Consider the following 19,403-nt stretch of genomic DNA (forward strand, 5'->3'; position numbering starts at 1 on the left):
CTCAGCCAGTGAAACAGATTAGATTAGAAATTGTAGGAATTTGAATTCTAGTTCTGCTTTGCTTTCAATGTATTAGCCTTACGTTAACATAGCACATTAGTTTGATTAGATGCACATTTACATAAAGGTCTTAACGGCTCCAATGTTTAACACAAATGTATCTCTGTGGTTAAAACCAGACAGAACATCACAACTTACAATTAAAAATGTAATGTGATAAGCATCCAGTGTTGACATTAACGTTGACTTTGCTAAGGTTCTAACTGCTTTCCAGTACGCAATGATGTTTACTTCATAAACTGGTTCTGATATCAAATAGAAGTTGAAGCTTGAGATCTAAAGGGCCGGCAACTAACAGTTTTGACCCATATCATGTGTGTTTTCCTCTTCTTCTTTGGCCGAACTCATTCACTGGCTGAATTTATGGTATTTATGAATCACCTTACAGAATAAACGCTAAACTTACCAACTACAACAGCCAATGATTAAAATAAAAACTCAAGCTCAAAAAATAACTCTTTTTTTGGTGAAGGAGAACATGTTTGACAGTATTCTACTACATTGCAATACTTACCAATGTCATCATCTGTCCTGTCTATTGGGTCTTTCTCCAAGCAGTCTCTAACAATATCCCTACTCATCAAAGGATCTGATGCCCTTTCAATGTCTTCTTCATCATCATCATCCTCAGAATCCACTGCTGTCTCTGGCAACCCACTGAGATCCATATCACCAGCCTCACTTTCTGTAGCCTAAATTAATGTATAAACAATTAAAAAAAAAAAAAAAGAAAACATTCAAATGTGTTCTTCACTGCTACGGTTTTCTAGTCAAAGATACAGAAATGAATTCTATCACCTAATAGATCACTCAAATCACTCAATATTTTTTATATTGCTTTTTTCTTTACATATCTTTTTAGAACAACCAACTATTAATCAAGCCAAAACCACTGTTTAAACAGGGCTTTTAACACTTGTTTCAATCAGCCATACATAAACAGGATTCAACATACATTATTTAATCAGTAGGTCTTGGGGGAATTGAAGGCAGTTACATTTCAAGGAACAATTTCTTGGAATATTATCTGAATATATTTTTTTTTAAAACAAACAGTTCATTTAAAACAGTTTGTTTCTGTTCCCGCCCCAGCTTTACATTTTCAGACGCTTAGGAAATGCAATGTAATTTTAAGTAGACAGTTTGGGGAAATAAGTGCAGCATCAAAACGCTACAGGAATTTTGCTATCTCCCAGTAACCTAGGACCGTTTTGGTTTTTTTTGTTTGGTTTTTTTTTTTTTTTTTACAATTCCAGTTGAACATAGTTTAATATGGCTTTCATTTGCTGATAAACAGTGTAAGAGTATACAGATGCAGAAAAAACACGAAGTCACTGCTTAAACACCACAGATAGACTACACAGAATATCTGGCAAACTTAACCTCTATTAAATTGTATTAAAATGAAGGATAACATAGTCCATAGCCTGAGGTCATTAGTATAGCACCTAAAGGTAAATACATTTTAATGATTCAGTTTTAAGACCAACCACGTAATAAATCCCACCAACATTTGTCTGTCATGGCTGATAAAGCTGCTTTTTCTCAGAACCTGATTTAATACCACAGCAGCTGCCAAGGCTCAGCTACAACAATTTTTAAGGAAATGCATGCTTCTAATGAGCAAGTTTTAAGGCATGGCTTGAGAAATCAAGTTTCACATGCCTTATAGGGATGGTTTGTTTCTGAGACTCTGGAAGCACAGCATGCATTCATATCTACTTTAAAAATATTACCTGGGACAAACACAGCTACTAAAGCCTTTCTATCGATCTGTGTCTCAGACTGGTAAAAAAACCCACCCAAAACTAGGTCACCCTCCAAACACAGAGAAGGTAAGACAAATTACATTGGTATTTTCGCAGAATCATCCTCCCTATGCCTCACTAGCTGCGGCTGACATCTGTTACTTTAATGCCATTATACACAGCCACCTTATGAACGGTAGTATATGGCTGGAGACGGATCAGGGCAGCTAGTGTCATTCTTAAATGCTTCTGTCCTACAGCACAACACAAGCTTTGTAACAGGGTCTTGTTAATATAAAAAGCATGATAACAGCACCCACACAATATTCAACTTATTCTCACTTTGGTTTTGTGTTTGGGGTTTTTTTGTGGGGTTTTTTTTGTTTTTTTTTTAAGAAAAAAATGCTGAGCATTTCTTGAACAGGATAAAGAAGGGTGTTATACTGGCATACAAACAAATCACAAAAATGATAGCACTGCTAGCAGTATTTCCATTAGGAGTCTTACTGTGCTTAACATGCATGTTCCCTATGATCTATTTGAAACAGTTGCTCTAACTTTTCTTACAAAATAGCCTTCATCAAAAGTGACTGGTGGAAAAATTAGTGACGATGAGTCAGTAGAGACAGAGCTTATGACACCGATCTGTCAGAATCAGAAGTCTCCAACAGTGACAATTCCAGTGACAGTGGGACTGACTAATTCACAGTCAGTTTTGCAAACCTTCCCATTACTAATGAGTGCCCCTCCTACCTGCCCAGATTAAGCTCTCTCAAAAGCACATTAGTAAAATGAATGCAGAACTAAATTTAGTCACACAATGCTAACATACATAAGAAAATTCCACATGTTGTACAAAATCTGATTATTAAAAGACAAGTTATTTGACTGTCTTAAAACGATAAAACAAAATTTGACAGAAGTTGAAGCTCTATTATCACAAAAAGTTGATGCTATTTAAAAAAAACTCTCACACTGAAATTAAATGCAACTTTGTATTCAGAAAATACTTTAAAAATATTACTAAAGGCTACAAGCATTTCCTGAAGATGATCACTTTTTACAGAGCTAATTAAATCTTTTTGACAACTGAAGTTATTGGTAGAAACCTGAATGATAAAGCAATTATTTCTAACTTACTAGTTATCAAAAAATACAAGCCAGTGCAACAAAGAAGCTCAGAATTGAATGTAACAATCCATAGAGTAGTAAGAAAATTTATTCATTTAACTTCGGACGCCTTTAAAAATAAACCTTATCTTTTGAGAAAAAAAATACATTTTTTTCAAGCAACTTTCTGAAAATGTTATGATTACGCAAAATTTAGCAAAGGAACACAAATGTAGCCTTTCCACACAGGCGATATGCATTCACAGTAGTAAGGAATCAAACAACTCATCCCATGAGGACTCCTGTTTATACAAACAAAAAAGTTTTGCACGAGTTTCATTACATTATTAAGAATAATTAGATCTGTCTTCATGTTAAAAGCATGCACCGATTTATCTAAAAAACCATTGCAAATAGCTTCTTTAGGCTTAGTAGCATCCAGTATGACATTAAAGATTCAAGGTCACATTAAACTTCATAACCCACCTACTTCGAGTACTTTTATACTCCCTCATGTGTTAGAAAAATCAAGCATGTCCACACAGGTACCCTTAGTTACGAAGCAATAGCCATTCATTTGTGTAAGACTAAAGGGAAAAACTCGATTAGCTCCTTTGAGGACAAAGGCTTCCTTATAAACCCCAGCAGTAGAAAATCCAGAACACAAGGTGAATACCCTACAGAATTTGTACTGCAGTCAATCATGAGGCTTAGAGCTTCCCAGAGCATTTAATCAAGGATGAAATACACCTCAGAAATCAGTGCTTTCCTAGGTGCATGTTGTCCTTTGTTTCTTGGATAATAAGAGAAATTAGCTTCACTTAAATAAATCTAAAGAGATTGCAGGTAAGAAAAATGCTAGTTGCAGCTTAAAGTACAAAACAATGTCTCCCCGAAGTCTGAACACCAGTTGCAATAAAAATTTTCTTCACAGTTGGAAAGATGGCATGAAAAATTTGCTGAAGCTTCAAAGGAATGACGACAGTCTAATATTTTATTTGTCACATCACCAACAAGAAAGTCAGGAGACTTAAGACAGACGATTTCAAGCTTGAGGTGAAGAGTTATTTCACATTTGGTACCCAAGGAGACCTGCCCAATTTTAAGCAGTGTCTATAAAGGCTAATATTGTAGTAATACCAAAAATGGTTGTTCCAACTGCTAAGGATCTCCAACACCAAATTCACTTCTAGATTTGAGTAACTATCAGCTAATTAAACAAATACCGTGAAATAACTAGGAAAAGATGGAAAGTAAAGGAGCCTTGTGTAAGTTTTCTCAGTTAGCCTTTGGCTCCTTGACTGATTGTATGATTCAAAAAATAATATAAAAAAAAAAATTTAGAAAAAGAACTATCATTCATTCCCCTTAGGTCAAACTGGGCAGACTGGGGAAATGGAAGACCCTGTTGGTCCCTTTAGACCGGTATGAGGAGAGGAAACTGATTAAGCCTAACTCTACTGGTTTTTCATTTTTTGGAGGCATCATGAACATGGACATAATGAGAGAGGTGACGGACTACATGAATAGCTAAAGAAGATGACCTCCTTTACTGCCTCATTTCCTTCTCCAACCAATTTTTGGGTATCTGTTGAGAAAAAGATCAGAAGAGGCCAAGGGGGATGTTGGCTTATCCAACAGATCTATGCCTTTACAATCAAGTGACTCTCCCTCCCGTGTTATAACTGCTTCATCACACACGCCTGCACACACATACCAGCTTTACTATGGGAGAGAAAGTGGGAAGACTTGGAGAACTGCTTACAAGATGACTGGCTCTGTTTTAGGTGGCCTTCACGGTTTTCTTTTTTACACTGGTTTAGGGAAAAAGTTTCCAACTGATCTTGACCATATAAAGAGAAGACTAGAAAACCCTTAAAACTAACCACATTAACTACTGGTTTCTTAGTATATTGAACAGAATATTTTAGCCTAGGTTTTTTTTCTTTTTTTTTTTTAACCACTTTAGGAAACATTAAGAAAAAAAATGCATCATTTTGAATAATAAATCCCCTTTGTGACTAATGTCACCATCTAAATCCATAATCCAAAATCTCCAAAAGTGCAAGAGAAAAATACTGGGTTAAAAAAAAAAAAAAAAAAAGAAAAAAGCATAGAAGACACTTGTTGCGCAAACCAGAAATATGTTCATTGCCTGCTGCAGTCCTTCAAGTCCATGAAGCTAACAAAGAAAGCAGCAAAGCTCAGCTCAAAAAAAACCACCCCCACCTTATTTTTTGATCATTGTAGTTTAAGGGCTAAAAAATAAAATAAAAAATGAAATTAAGAATGTTTATTAGTGAAAATATTCATTTTTTACTTCATAATTTATAAGCCGATACTGATACAAAACACCAAGACACTGGCACTACACCTCCCGTGAAATCACTTGCAAAAGTTCCATTAGCTTGAAAGATTTCCTCCTGTAATTATAGAGGCACATTGGATCCAGCTTTTCCACAGAGAGAAAACATGGCTGGGGTTTTGTTTTACATTAGGTTTCAACTCACTGGGCAAAAGTTTACAACAGAAATAAATTGCTATGAAATTCAATCCATGTAATTATAATATGTATTTGTTTGTTAAAGGATTATCATATATATATAACAATCAATTATAACTATTACATGCACACAAATCATACATAAATCTAAGGTAGTAAAATTGTTTTTTCATACTCTACTAACATGAGTGCAAATGGCCATGAAATACCTTAAAACTCCTTCAGTCTAAGATTTTTACTGCTCTCTCTCTCTTCATATTTATTCCTTCATTACCTACTACAAAATTTATAGCAGCCCACATCTGTCACAGGAGTCAGTCTGAGCACTATTCCTCCCTAGAGATGGAAAAATGTAATAATCCAGACAACGCACACCAGGAACAGCGTCCTCCCCTACTGCCAACTAATTGCCATTTTTTTCAAAAAGGAGCAATGTTTGCTGAGACCACAGGCACACAGAACAAGGACTCTGAAAGTTACTCCTAGGCTATTAATTGCAGAATAGATTAGAGGACCCAAACTCACCAAGAGGGATAAGGCATCGCACAGGACTTAGCCGAAACTGCGGGGGGGAGTTCAGTAGGACCTAGTTTACCTGAGCCATTTCAGACGTCCTTGCATTACCCAGAGCCCTGCACTGCAGAGGCTGATAGAGTCAGAGAGACTGACAATCTTAGGGTAAAACCCCTTTATTTTGCATACGGCATCTTAAGGGCAGGCTGCGTGGACTCTCCGGTTTGAGAGATAAAGGTTTGGGCGCTCTCAGGAAGACTTTCTGGAAGGTGGACCTTTCTTCTAAGAGTTACCGTATCAGACTTGTGAGAAAACGAAGTTGACATCTTGAAAATTTCCAAGCAATACACACATCCTGGCAGGGCCTCGGAAAGGATGTTCCCGGTTTCCTGCACCGCCGGGAGTATCTGGGCAGGCACCGGGGGCACGTAGGGCCGGCAGGAAGCCACCGGGCTGAGGACAGGATAAGGCGAAGAAAGGCTGGCAAAGGAAAGAGCTGAACCACCACAACAACGCCTTCTCAAAACAGGGAGGGGGAGTAACACACGTTCACGGGCTTAAATCTCCTCGCTCTCAAACCAGGATCATCATCTGGTAATATACGTGACAGGTATAGGAAGCATTCAGGAGCATACAGGAACAGGTATGTGCTTCCATATAGGAAGCATTAACTACGCATGAGAAACAGGAGTGAGCAGCCGTACATGAGAAGCAGCAGTGAACGATTTGCTTTGCCAAATCAACACAAGTATTGTTCTTGGCAAATACAAGCCGGCACACAATCTATTACACTCACCATCCCCTTCCTCTCCAGTCACATTACAGAGTTAGTCACTTTATGAACTTATTTCCTAAAATAAAAGTAACAACATTTAAGGACCTTACTGATTGGCACCTGAAATGTTTTTGAGACTTGGGTGGGGTAAACACAAAGGATTATTTATTTTATTTTGGTAAGTACTTCTTACCCTGAAAGAAGTTCTTTCATGTGCAACATTTGACAAACAAATTTAGTTACAGCATTAATGTTTAAAAGGAAATATTCTCAGCTCAATGCTGAAAGCATCTGAAGATTCAGCTTCATGATTTATTTAAAAAAAAAAAAAATCTTAAAAGGCCATGAATATATTTTCACTGCAAAGAGCTGCTCTTAAAGTTACAGAACTAAAACTTACTAGGATGCAAAACTTGACATATCATTAACTCAGATTTCAACAGTAAAGATCTGATTAACAGAATAATTGGAAAAAAAAAAGCCATCTCTTATTTATCAATTGAAAGATAAGATGGCAATCTCGCTAAATCATTCCTTTCTACTTAGGCATAATGAAGAGAAGTCCATTCTACTGAATAGAAAAATGACATTATGTACAAAACATAAGAATCAGAGGAACAACGATACTAAGCTTTGCCTAAGACCTATTAAAATTTAAGTAAAAAAATAACATGTAGATCATATGGTTATGGTTTACTGTTTTTGAATAAACACTTGGGAAAGAATTAAAAGGAAAATAATTGAGAGAGAATGATCCAATCTCAGTTTCAAAAAGTATTTCTGTTTATTTAATCCTTGACTTGACCCGAGAGAACTGAAATTACAGCCATTTTATTTTGTTGTGGCTTTTTTTTGGCAGTACTTTAACCTAACTTAAGATTGCTACATTACAATCCTTTACAACTGAAATTGAGGTAAGAAATTAATGATTTACCACAATATGAGAAATCATTAAATCAAACAATATTTGGTACCATAAAGTTAAATTCAATAATTTAAGAACTTTAAGTTTATCAGTTTCCACACCTGAATGTATCAATTCATTTTTTTAATAAATGTTTCTTCAAGTATGTGTATTAATACAAAAATGTGGGGCTACATTCCACAATCCATGCTCATATTTCTCAATGTTGATAAAGACATAGGTCATTTTAATAATTACTGTGACATTGTACAATTACACAGTTCTCAATACATCTGTGCCGAGACATCTTTAAATGAGGTATTAACTGTAGACTTATTTAAGAAACCAGACAATATTTTTTAAGATCACCAAGAATGACAAGGTATCCTCAATTATTTTTTTTAATTAAATTGAAAAGAATATTAAAAAAAGTAAATGTTCTCCATGTAAATACTTCACAAAACAATTAACTCTCTTCAAACACCGACCATCCCATTGATTCCATTATTGCAAACAAAACTTATTATGGGAGTCATACACCAGGTTGGTGACTACAGAAAGATGTATTTCTCTGAAGCTTCTGTACACTTTTTTTTTTTTAATTTCCCAGAAATTCAGTGATCCTTTTCACAGTTATAAAAGTTTTGCTGAAACTCTGCAAAAATTTACTTCCAACTTATCTAGAGAGTAACTGTATGACTGTAACTAAATGCCACCTACAACTGTGTCTCTAGAGGTACTTCTTACTTTTATGTTAAAATGTAAAATCTTTGGAATGAAGGGTATGAAAATCTATAGAAGACTTGAAGAACAAAGCTGATTTTACATCTTCTTCACCCTCACAGTATAAACCTAAACCCTGTCTCGAAGGAATCCTCTCTCAGAAGAAATTCTGACAAACATACTTGACTGGCATACACTATGCCTAACATGTTCAGTTACTTTGACATTTTTCACAAAAATAAACCTTTACATTATTGCAATTACTATCTAAATTGAACTGGGACCTTTTTATAGTCTACCTTCTCCCACAGAAAAGCCTACAAGCTTATTCACCTGAAGCAAACTACGTGCTACAGCTATGCTCACAACTGAACTTGTGTGTATTTATATAGATGATGCTTTTCCCATTAAGTGGCTACATTTGCATTTTTAAAAGCATCCCAAACAAAGATTATTGCTCTTCTAGTAAACAGAACTTCACGTAGAACTGGCCTCGTTAAATTATTTACGATTGTTTTGATAGAACAACATTTTGATTAGATTTGATTAATTTTTTTTCAGAATAACAAATTGCTATAGTTTCTTATCAGAAGGACAAATCCTCCTCTTTGACACTGCAGGAACTGTAAACACCCAATGAAGGATCTAAACCTTTTATTTCAGATTTTTTTCTGATTTTTATTTACATGAAGCACACACACCCCAAAGTGTTCTAGGGACCCTCTGGATCAGTTTCACAGTAAATCTCTCCAAACTCAAGCTGCTCCAAACAACGAGAATAGATCTTTATGACACGAAGCGCCCCCAGAAGTATAACAACTTAAAAAGTCTCACCAGTTCAACCTCTCCATCTTTCCCAGGACAGCCAGAAGAGAAGCTGGCACCAGGTCTCTACAGGGTGGGGAAACTGGAATATGCCCCTCAAGTCAGGCCAGCACAGGCTGCTCACCGCACATTTCTTTCTCCCTACCACTGAATATGCTCTAGATTTTGAAGCCAACACCTTGAAGAACTGTAAAATACAGCACCAAGAAGAAGAAAAATCCCTCACATTACAAGGTCCTAAATCTATAGTTTTGAAATTCTGATCCAGCTTTTAATCATAACGCCCAGCTCATGTACACCTTTCATCATGAGATCTCCAAGTCTAGTCTTCTAGCACTGAACGTCATAGCTGTTGTTTTACACATGGCAAATTGGACAGACAGAAAGATGAGGTGAAGTGCTGGAGTCAGGAACAAACCCCCTTTACCTCCTAGGTCCCACCAGGGACCTTTGCTGGAGAGGCCACATTGGCTCTCCATGCTGAAGTTCAGGAACATTTCCTCCCCCGAAATCACAAATTACAATCAAAATTAATGAAGCACAATCCTGAAATGTTGCCAAACACTACACCTCTACATTGCTGACTCGGATCGTGACAAACTAAGGCAACACACACACCTCATGTGGCTGTGCTGCAGATTACTTGCTGAGTTTTCACAAACATCAGATCTAGTATGCGGCAGATAAAACCCTGAAATTATTATGATTCAAACAAAAACTATTTTTTTGAAATCTATTGAGTGCTGCTTGAGACAAAAACTGACAATATGCAATAGCACAGGCGTTCAGCTATTAATGTCAAAACTGTTGGCAATTGCACCTCCCATGAGCATCCATTCCAGTCTTACCTGGTAGATATCAGAAAGGCTGCTGCTTCCTGAATCACTAGTGATGCTACATCCTGAGTGACTAGATGAAACGTGGGTCACCTGTGGGTGGAGACTGTCAGTAAGGTGCAGCTTTGTGAAATCTGCAGGAAGCTATAGGTGGAGCAGAAAAAGCATCATTACAATTTGAGGTAGATACACAGCAAAATGAATTCAAATCATTTATGTCACACTTTACTCTCTGCCAGTACCAAGTGTATTAGGAATACCATTGGGGCTTGAGAATGCAGCAGAAAAGTTTGAGTTTTGCAATTTTTTTTAATTCATGCAGAGGTCAGCAAAATACCACCAAATTGCTGCAAATGTAAGTGATTTTTAAAAACCGCGTATCTGAGGACAAAACAATAACCCTTATGCCAAAACTGTTCAGTATCTTGCTATGGGGTTTGGATAGAATTAAAGCGCTTATGAATATTGTGCTAGTTTCAATATCAGTGGTTTCCTGTAGAATCAGATTAACAGTGAGTAAAGTCACATACTTCAAAAAAAACAAGTGCTGCCCTGGATTTGGCTAACTCTTTTGCTTCTGAAGTTGACAAAGTACATTAGAGACAATTAAAATCCAAGACACTGAGCTGTTATACTTTGAGCCAAATACTATGATGGCAAATAGGAAATGTGGAAAGACTGACACAACTGCAAAGAGCTACAATCCTGCAATGAGTTTGCTCACACACGGTGCTGAAGAACGAACTGAGACAGTATATTTGATGATTTAACAATCATACACCAAGATTTGTGACATGTATTTTTACTGTTGCTTTATGCACACAGCTCCCATGAAAATCTTTATGAACTGTAAACATTGCCAGACTGCAGAAAGTGAACTTTGATAAAGGAAAATATTTGCTGTCTGAAGAAGTATTTAAATGCTATTTCAGGGGCAAATTACTCCTCTGAAGTAGAAGCTTGCATCCCACCGCTAGTTGATAAAAGTATGTTAATGTATCAATTTTGGTATGCAATAAATGCTTTGATAATTTAAAAAACCTTTCCTCATTAATTTTGTTTGTTTGTTTGTTTCAACTCAGACAAGGTAGATACTCTCTCCAGAAGTGTTTGTACCAAGAATATCATACGCAGCGTGTCCATCCCTGTCAGTTATGAGTGCTACCTTGGTGCTATTACTGTTCTCCCTGGATGGAAATGAAGATAAGAGCTGATTCAGCATTAAGATATAATAAGTTGATCAGTATAAAAGGTTATGAAAAAAGTCATCTGCAAGTCACAAGAGAGTGTGCTTGAGAAAATTATTAGCTCTATATAGCTAAAGCTACTGAATGATTTTACTGCTGTTTGCCTGGTTTAAGTCTGTTTACGGAGCGTGCCTTGAAAGAATCTTGGCTTTAGGATCTGTGCTGAAAGTACAGACAACTGGAAACCTTAGCCTTATTTAGACTGACTGGCATTTCCTATTCTAATACACCTGAAAAGGATTTCTTCCTTATTACAGCATAACTGCCTCAGTGATAGCAGAAATGGCTACATTTTAAACAATTTTTCTTAATATTTTACTTGAAAGAGGGGCTAAAAACAGGAACCAGACATTAATAATCCTAAAAAGCTTCAGTAAGCCCAGAGCTAGAGTTGATCTTCATATACCAATCAACAAAGAAAGGGCAATTAACAAAAGCAATACTCTAATACATGCAGCCATGGATGCTGCCTCCAGAAAAACCTAGTTATGCTCATGACTGTTGATGACATACCAGAAGGAGAAAATACAGCATTAATGAGTGCATTAGTTACAGTATCTATTGTCTCTGCTACTTCCCTTTTCAATCTGTAAATTTGAATTATCACAAAACTGAACAGTATATACTGATATTCAGGCCACTATATCAGTTTTTTATCATGATTTGAGACATTCTACAAATAAGTATACATTCCATAGGCAGAATGTATAGTAAATGAATCACCACAGCTCTTGCAATGTGTCGATGACTACTCCTAAAAGTACCATCTCTCAGAATTAAAGCAGTCCAGGTTTATTTCCAAGTAGAAATCCTACATATTATTTTAAGATACATGCACAAATCATCTAAGATTCGCACATTTAATGATAACTTACAAAGATGTAGTATTTTGAGAGTTTTACATTTTATAAAGTAATAACTATTTCAATCCCAAATAAATATTAACTCCATAGGGAGGTGCATGTCAACACAGTCTTGTGCCCAGCCAAACGTGTTCAATTTTTCATAGTGCCCTGCAAATATCTCCATGTCATTAACAATTGCATTTATATTTTATCAATGCAATAACAATTCTTAAGAACCTTACATCAAAGCAAATCCAGTTAGTATGTTAAAAAATGAAATCAAGCTATGTTTAATATAATGATTGTACTTGGTAGTTTAAATTAACAGCAAGAATTTATGTTTTGTTACTACATTGGCAACAAGAAGAGGGAAGGAATTCCACAGTAACTGATGAAATACATTGTAAATAAAAGCAAGCCTTCTGAATTTTTTTGGCTGTGGACGATCAGCTGAATGTTTGGTGATTACTGGTTTCAGAATAACTCCTCAAGTCAAAGCCATGCTGCATAAGCTGGACTTGCCAAGAGGTGACAGCAGAAGATCAGAAGCAGGCATTTTACTTAGGGCAACCTAATTAGTCACTTTGATCCTAATCAAATAGGACTATTCACAAGCAGAAAGCACATGCTCACATCTTTGCAGAATACATCTCTGTGCTACATGCCCAAAAGCAGCATCCACTTCGACTGCCCTACCCCCAAATAAGTCAAGGTGAGAAGTTGTGCAAGGAAAAAACAGAATACAAAAATTAAATAAGGTGAAACATTTAAATTGTGAGCTCAATGAAAAGTGCATGTGAGAAATACATGCATTTCTATCTTAGTCACATACTGCTATTTAAAATATTTAATGTACAGAGTTGTACACAATGGGGGGAAAAAAAAGTAAAGCACTGATGACAATGAAAAACAACATGTGCTTAAGCCTTCTACGTTAGAGGCTACACCTGTCACTCCCGGAGCACAATGTTCAATAAATGGTTTTGGTAGGCAGAGCAAGAATAAAATGCAATGTTCAACAACCTCAGTAGTGCCAGCAACCAACACAAAGTTGTCTGGCCCTAACCCGGGGATTTACATCTAATTTCTTACTTGCAGTGGAACATGATTAGAAAACAACATCATGAAACTGTGCTATTATATCCACTGAAAAAATGGCTAGGAACATCAGTTCTGCTTTTGGGAAATATAAGACAGTTAACTTCACTACAACAGGTATATTTGCTGTGCTATTGAATATCACTTTATTATGAAATTTTTAAGTACTCAGTGCTTGTATTCAGCTATCATTCCATTCAACAGTTTAGTATTGACTTTAGTATTCAGTATCACAGTAAAAATAAAGGTTTTCATGTAACCTTTTAAAGCACATACAAGGCTAGATATGTAACACATGCCTTATCCTCCAGATCATGCAGCAATATGAGAAAGTCTAAGGACAATACCCTTTGCTTCAGTAACATCAGCTGTAACAAACTAAAGACACCACAAATGGCATCAGAACCAAAGAGACATTTTTATCTTGTTTTGCATTTTCATTAAATGCTGGCTAGTTTTAAGGAATCATTCCGAGTAATGAGGAACAAAAGCAACTTGTATATTTTACATAACAAGCACTTATTTTTCTGTGACAACACTAGACTACGGCTTTGCTGAACCCAGCAACTACCATATTTCTTAACTTTGTTACTGAACACTTGGAATCGCAGCATCAAAACAAACTAGCAGACAGTAAAAACATGGCAAAGTAATTTAGAAAAATAAATGCATGAGTCGTTCTTAAGTAAATATAGTTTCATTACACTCCATTAAACAATTAATAGTCATTAAAAGGGTCAGATAACTGTCCTCATAACCTATTTTCAGGACAAACTTCAATAAGGGAGAAAACGTTAAGGCTACATATGCATAGAACTAAAGAAGTATGACATAACAGGGGAAAAAAGTTTTTAACAAAGTTTTACAAAGCATGAACTGATAAAATAGTTAACACCAAAGCCCTAATCTTAATTTGACAGAGGTCAAAACAGTATTTTATGAATATACGCATAGCTCTTAGTAAGTGTGCATGCGTGCATACATACACACATTTAAACAGTTTACATACATGTAAAGAAACCAGAGGAAAAACAGTACATCTGGGAACTCCAAGATATTACTTCTTGAAAACCATAAAACAAATGAAGACTTAAACAATTATGTGAAACTATCTTAAGGACAAAGAGGTATCTCCATTTTGAACTGTACAATACCTTAAACCCTATCACATCTTCCTATTTTAAAAGCAGCATTTTATTACTTCCACCCTCAAAGTGAGTCACCGCTTTATGCATGCAAAGCTAACAATTACTTTGCTCTGAATACGTTCCTCCTATTTTAAGAACATCATGACTTTCTCCTACCCTACAGCGTGCCTTTCTGTATAACAAAAGGCAATGAATATACATGCTACTTCTGGGACTGTGCTGGGCTTCTCTTTCTTAGTCTCTTGGCCAAATGCTTGAGCTCCGCTGCATTCCATGCAACTTCTACTCAAGAAATCGTTGGGCTCATCCTACTAATACGGTTGGTTTTTTTTTAATTGAATATATTTTCAGAGTATTTCCTAGACAAGAAATTAAAATCTTCAGTTATATCATAAAAAGGTATGAAAACAGTAAAACATGAGTGAAATGATACCAAAATCTTTTCTTCATTTAAATAGTATTCCTCTATGGTTTTTTGTTGTGGATTTTTTTTTGTTTGGGTTTTGGGTTTATTTTTTATAAATGCAGTTATATGCAAAAACAACAAGTATAAATGCACCAACGGGAAAGATATGCACACAAATATAATTCTAAAATACAACAGGAATGCTGATTGGAGAGCTCCAAATTACCATTCATTTTAGAGCAAACGTATCAGTAAGCATTTTATAAGCAAGGTCTTCTACTGAAGGCCGTTCAGCACTTCCTGAAAGATTTATAAAGCCTGCAAAGTGACTGAAGTACACCTGCAGAAAGATGGAATTTAAGAGAGCAAAGGTGTAACATTCTGTTTTGCAATTCCCAAAGAATGATCCTGTAGGTTATTCGGTGCCGCTGAGATAGGCCAAGCAAGTACAGTAGACATAAGACAACACAAAATATCACCTTTATAAACTATTTCCACTTTCTGAAATTAAAGAAACACAAGAACACTGATTCTCTAGCCTCCAAACACATGCATCTCAGCACTTATTCTGCAGTATCTCTTTATTAATAAAATATCATCATAAAAGCTACCATAATAAAAAAAAAGTCATTTATTTCTTTTATAGATGATTAATTTAGACCCACAAATCTAAATAAGTAAATTACAAGAAAGTTATTCTGGTATTTTGTATCTTTTTGTAAAGGAAGAGCAACAGCAGCCAAATAAAATAAATACTATGCCTTTCCCATTTTTTCCTCACCAAGACAGAAATTTTAAAATGTTTACTGCACTACAAGAGTCTAGATCACCAACCCAGTATTCTTCAGTATCCTATCAATTCAGTAACATTTTATTTCACTATTTTATGTAAATGCTCATTTTTATATTAAATGTTTGTAAGTCTGTTGTATGTGTTTTAAGGACATACCCAGATTTATGGTATTTAATGACTGAAGGAAGAAATACTTCTAATAATTCATCAACATGCTGTTTCAACATATTTCTTTCACTAACCAAGAGAGACATCAAGGAAAACATTTTTATGGTTCAGTGATTTAAAACACAGCAGTCAATGTTAGTAATTACAGAATAATAAAGTCATTTCTATCGATTCTGTCTACAGACATGATGCAGGCTGACATCTCCAGTGCAGAGTTAAATTTAAATTAAAGTTTAAGCTATATACAGTTCGAATTAGGATGCAATTCCCATGGAAGCAGGATTTCCTTGCACTTAGGGGTGGGATGGAAAACATTAAGAAGTTTCTATGTATTTTCTCTGAAAACTTCAGCGGGAGTTAAATAAAAATCTTCTGATTTGAATTATGTCTTCTGTATATCATTCACTTTATACAATAGTATCTCGTGTATTTTGAATCTCCAAATTTTCCTCAAATAGACATCTTTATGTGAAACTGTGGCTCAAACTTCATGAAGACCTATTCTTAAAAACATTCTTCATCTTCAGTACAACACAAGAGACAACCCATGTTCTGAAAATATTGCATTTGGGTACTACTGCTGTTAAGCAGTTTATATACACAGCAGAACACCTCTAACAAAAAAATAAGCATTATAAGGATCTTTTCTGGCAAGCTCTTCGTATTTTCCTGCACTGATACTTTGCTTTAAGTAGCCCCCTTAAAACTATTCAGAGGTTTAAGCTAACGCAACATGATCTGCTGGTCTCAGAGAGACAGCGTGAGTACACGGGAACTTAATTTTGTTTCCCTTACAAAACACACAGTGACTGCCACTTACCGTACATCTCACAGCTCTCAGCAGCTAATCCTATGAGCATTTAATGCATTGAACACAATTATTCTTTCCTTGAAGGTTTATTGACTTCTGCAGAGGGACAGAGGTGGTGAAATGTAAATGGGTATTTGGGGAATGGAGAAAAGCTCTCAGGGACAACTCTTTTCAAAGGAAAAGTATGAAATGCATCACTGACACATACCCATTCTTATTTAACATAACTACCTTATCTGTTTGTCCTGGTTTCAGCTGGGATAGAGTTAATTTTCTTCCTAGTAGCTGGTATAGTGCTGTGTTTTGGATTTAGTATGAGAATAATGTTGATAACACACTGATGTTTTAGTTGTTGCTAAGTAGTGTTTACACTCGTCAAGGACTTTTCAGCTTCCCATGCTCTGCCAGGTGCACAAGAAGCTGGAAGAGAGCATGGCCAGGACAGCTAACCCAACTGGCCACCGGGGTATTCCATACCATACGATGTCATGCTCAGCACGTAAAGCTGGGGGAAGAAGAAGGAAGGGGGATGACGTTCGGAGTGATGGCATTTGTCCTCCCAAGTAACCGTTAACACGTGATGGAGCCCTGCTTTCCTGGAGATGGCTGAACCCCTGCCTGCCGATGGGAAGCAGTGAATGAATTCCTTGGTTTGCTTTGCTTGCGTGTGCAGCTTTTGCTTTCCCTATTAAACTGTCTTTATCTCAACCCACGAGTTTTCTCACTTTTACCCTTCCGATTCTCTCCTCCATCCCACCGGGGAGGGAGTGAGCAAGCAGCTGTGTGGGGCTTAGTTGCCAGCTGGGGTTAAACCATGACACTGTTGTAGGACCAGATCTGTTAGTATTTGCTTTTTCTTTTGACAGCATTTATGTCACAGATTCAATGCAGCACTTTATATTCAAAAGTGCCTTCTTCAGGAAATCTGGCATGAACAATATTCCTTCTACAAACACCAATGTCAATTTATTTATTTATCATACAGGTATTTACATTTACTGAATCAGAAGAAAAAGAAATGCAGAATGGATTTGAACTAAATCATACCAAACTGAACTAAATAATACTGAACTAAAGCATCCTAAATTTTCCAAAGCTCTTCTGAGGGTTTTGAAATTCTGAACTCAAACCATTATAATGTATTTAAAATAAACAACAAATCTGCAAGAGCGGAATATTTTTATTTAGAACCTTATTCAGAAGTCTGTCTCAGTCAGAAAATACCTGGTAAAAGTACTTTTTAACAAATTTAGTACTTTTAAAATACAGTATCTGTGGTGGTTTTAAAGTTAGAGCAGTTCTGCTCCAGGGATCAAAATAAAGAGACTGTTCTATTTGACTGTGGATTTAAGTACCAACAACTCTCTGGCAACCTCAACCATGTGGAGAAACATGGTCTCTCCTCTCACAACATTCAAGTCATTTTACCTCACCTAGCACTAATAACAAAGCGGTGCTACTTGCATGGGATAGGCTGATTTTACAGAGAACACCGTTTCTCCCCATTATTTAATAGCAGCAGACGTGGAGGACAAAAAAATTAATAAAGCCTGGCTTTGCAGAGATCTCTCTCTTGGGAATAACTGATTTTTCATACTAACAAAATGCATGTTCCAGTTGATGTTTTCCCACAGTTAGATATTTCTAAATACTTCCTCTTGTGGCTGTTTTGGTGTTTAATATGCTGAGAACTACTGCTGGGCTGGAAACTAAATGGCCTACTTCCAAGACTTTTGGAGACCTATAAGGTTAAATTTTGAACTCTTTGGTCTGTTACAAGTAACTGTGGGAGAGGAAGGAATAGAGAATCTGGTCACAAACTTTGCTTCCACAGGAACTCGGGCAAAAGATTTATGCCTAAGGATGTAAAAGCAAAAAAAGTTCAAGAACACTTCATGTGGGCACATATGTTCACAGGAAATGTTAATTCAAACATTTTCAAGCAAGACATTTTAAATCCTGCAGAACATTTTAAGTAAGTGAGGGGATGCTCATGTACACCTCCTGTACAGAGTCATTTTGGGTTTCTCATACAGCAGTCTAACAAGCAGACATGGGGGATGCTAAAGAGCAATTACACCAGCAGGGTAAAACTGATGACACCTGCAGCCACATTTTATTCTCAGCTTTAAAGCACCATTCAGGATTGAAAACCACTACGGACAAGTAAAGAGTCTAGCCCAAAGGTGAAAACGTCTATCCTGGGCACATTTTAAATGGTTAAAGCAAAGACCTATGATATGTATACATTTGAAGCCTCTATCAGAAAGGCGTACTTACAGCACGTGTTGCTTTTTTTTGTTTTATACCTGATCACGGAATACTTCGTTTTATGATTACAGCACTCTAGCCAATCTAACTAAGCTTGGTTAAGTTTTTCAAAACACTCGTGAGGAGACATCTCAGTTTTGAACTGCAGCTGTTTAATCTGAACTACTGCAGCTGTTTAATCTGAACTACTGCAGTTTACTACTGAACTACAGCACTGAATTTTACTGCACTGAACTAGCTTACAATAGTAAAAGAAATCAAAGTGAACTGATTCTAGAATAAAGAAAAAATAAATTAAGAGCTACCCAAGTAATTTTTATTTTTTAAAGATGGGATGTGAAAAATGATAGATATAGGAAAGATCTTAGAATTCCCCTGTTTCCAAGTGGGGGAAAAAACCAAACGTGCTGGTAAAACCTGCTGGTAACGGTGCAAAGAGACACTCTTGGTACAAGGGATGAGCGGGACACTCTTCTGCGAGAGTAAGATGACTCCTACTCGGAGTAAGGGAAATGAAATGCAGTATGGGAAGATGCGAGATCATGCACTTCGAGACAAAAACCAAGAATCTAGGAACTTCTCTGTCCAAAATGACTGTGAAAAGAGTTTCAGAGTATTC

General features: G+C 36.3%; 1 protein-coding gene across 2 annotated transcripts in view; it reads right to left on the reverse strand.

Annotated features, from left to right (window-relative positions):
* The window catches only part of RAPGEF2 (Rap guanine nucleotide exchange factor (GEF) 2), a 130,504-nt gene that overhangs the window by 38,976 nt on the left and 72,125 nt on the right, over positions 1 to 19,403 (reverse strand). For both annotated transcript variants that reach the window (XM_009582283.1, XM_009582284.1), the window contains 2 exons: positions 10,010 to 10,141; positions 575 to 752 (listed from right to left, as the gene is read on the reverse strand). In XM_009582283.1, coding sequence (XP_009580578.1) covers positions 575 to 752; positions 10,010 to 10,141 — 310 coding nt within the window. The remainder of the gene's footprint in view (positions 1 to 574; positions 753 to 10,009; positions 10,142 to 19,403) is intronic.

The sequence above is a fragment of the Fulmarus glacialis genome, unplaced genomic scaffold, assembly GCF_000690835.1.
Source record: "Fulmarus glacialis isolate BGI_N327 unplaced genomic scaffold, ASM69083v1 scaffold197, whole genome shotgun sequence".
NCBI lineage: Eukaryota > Metazoa > Chordata > Aves > Procellariiformes > Procellariidae > Fulmarus > Fulmarus glacialis.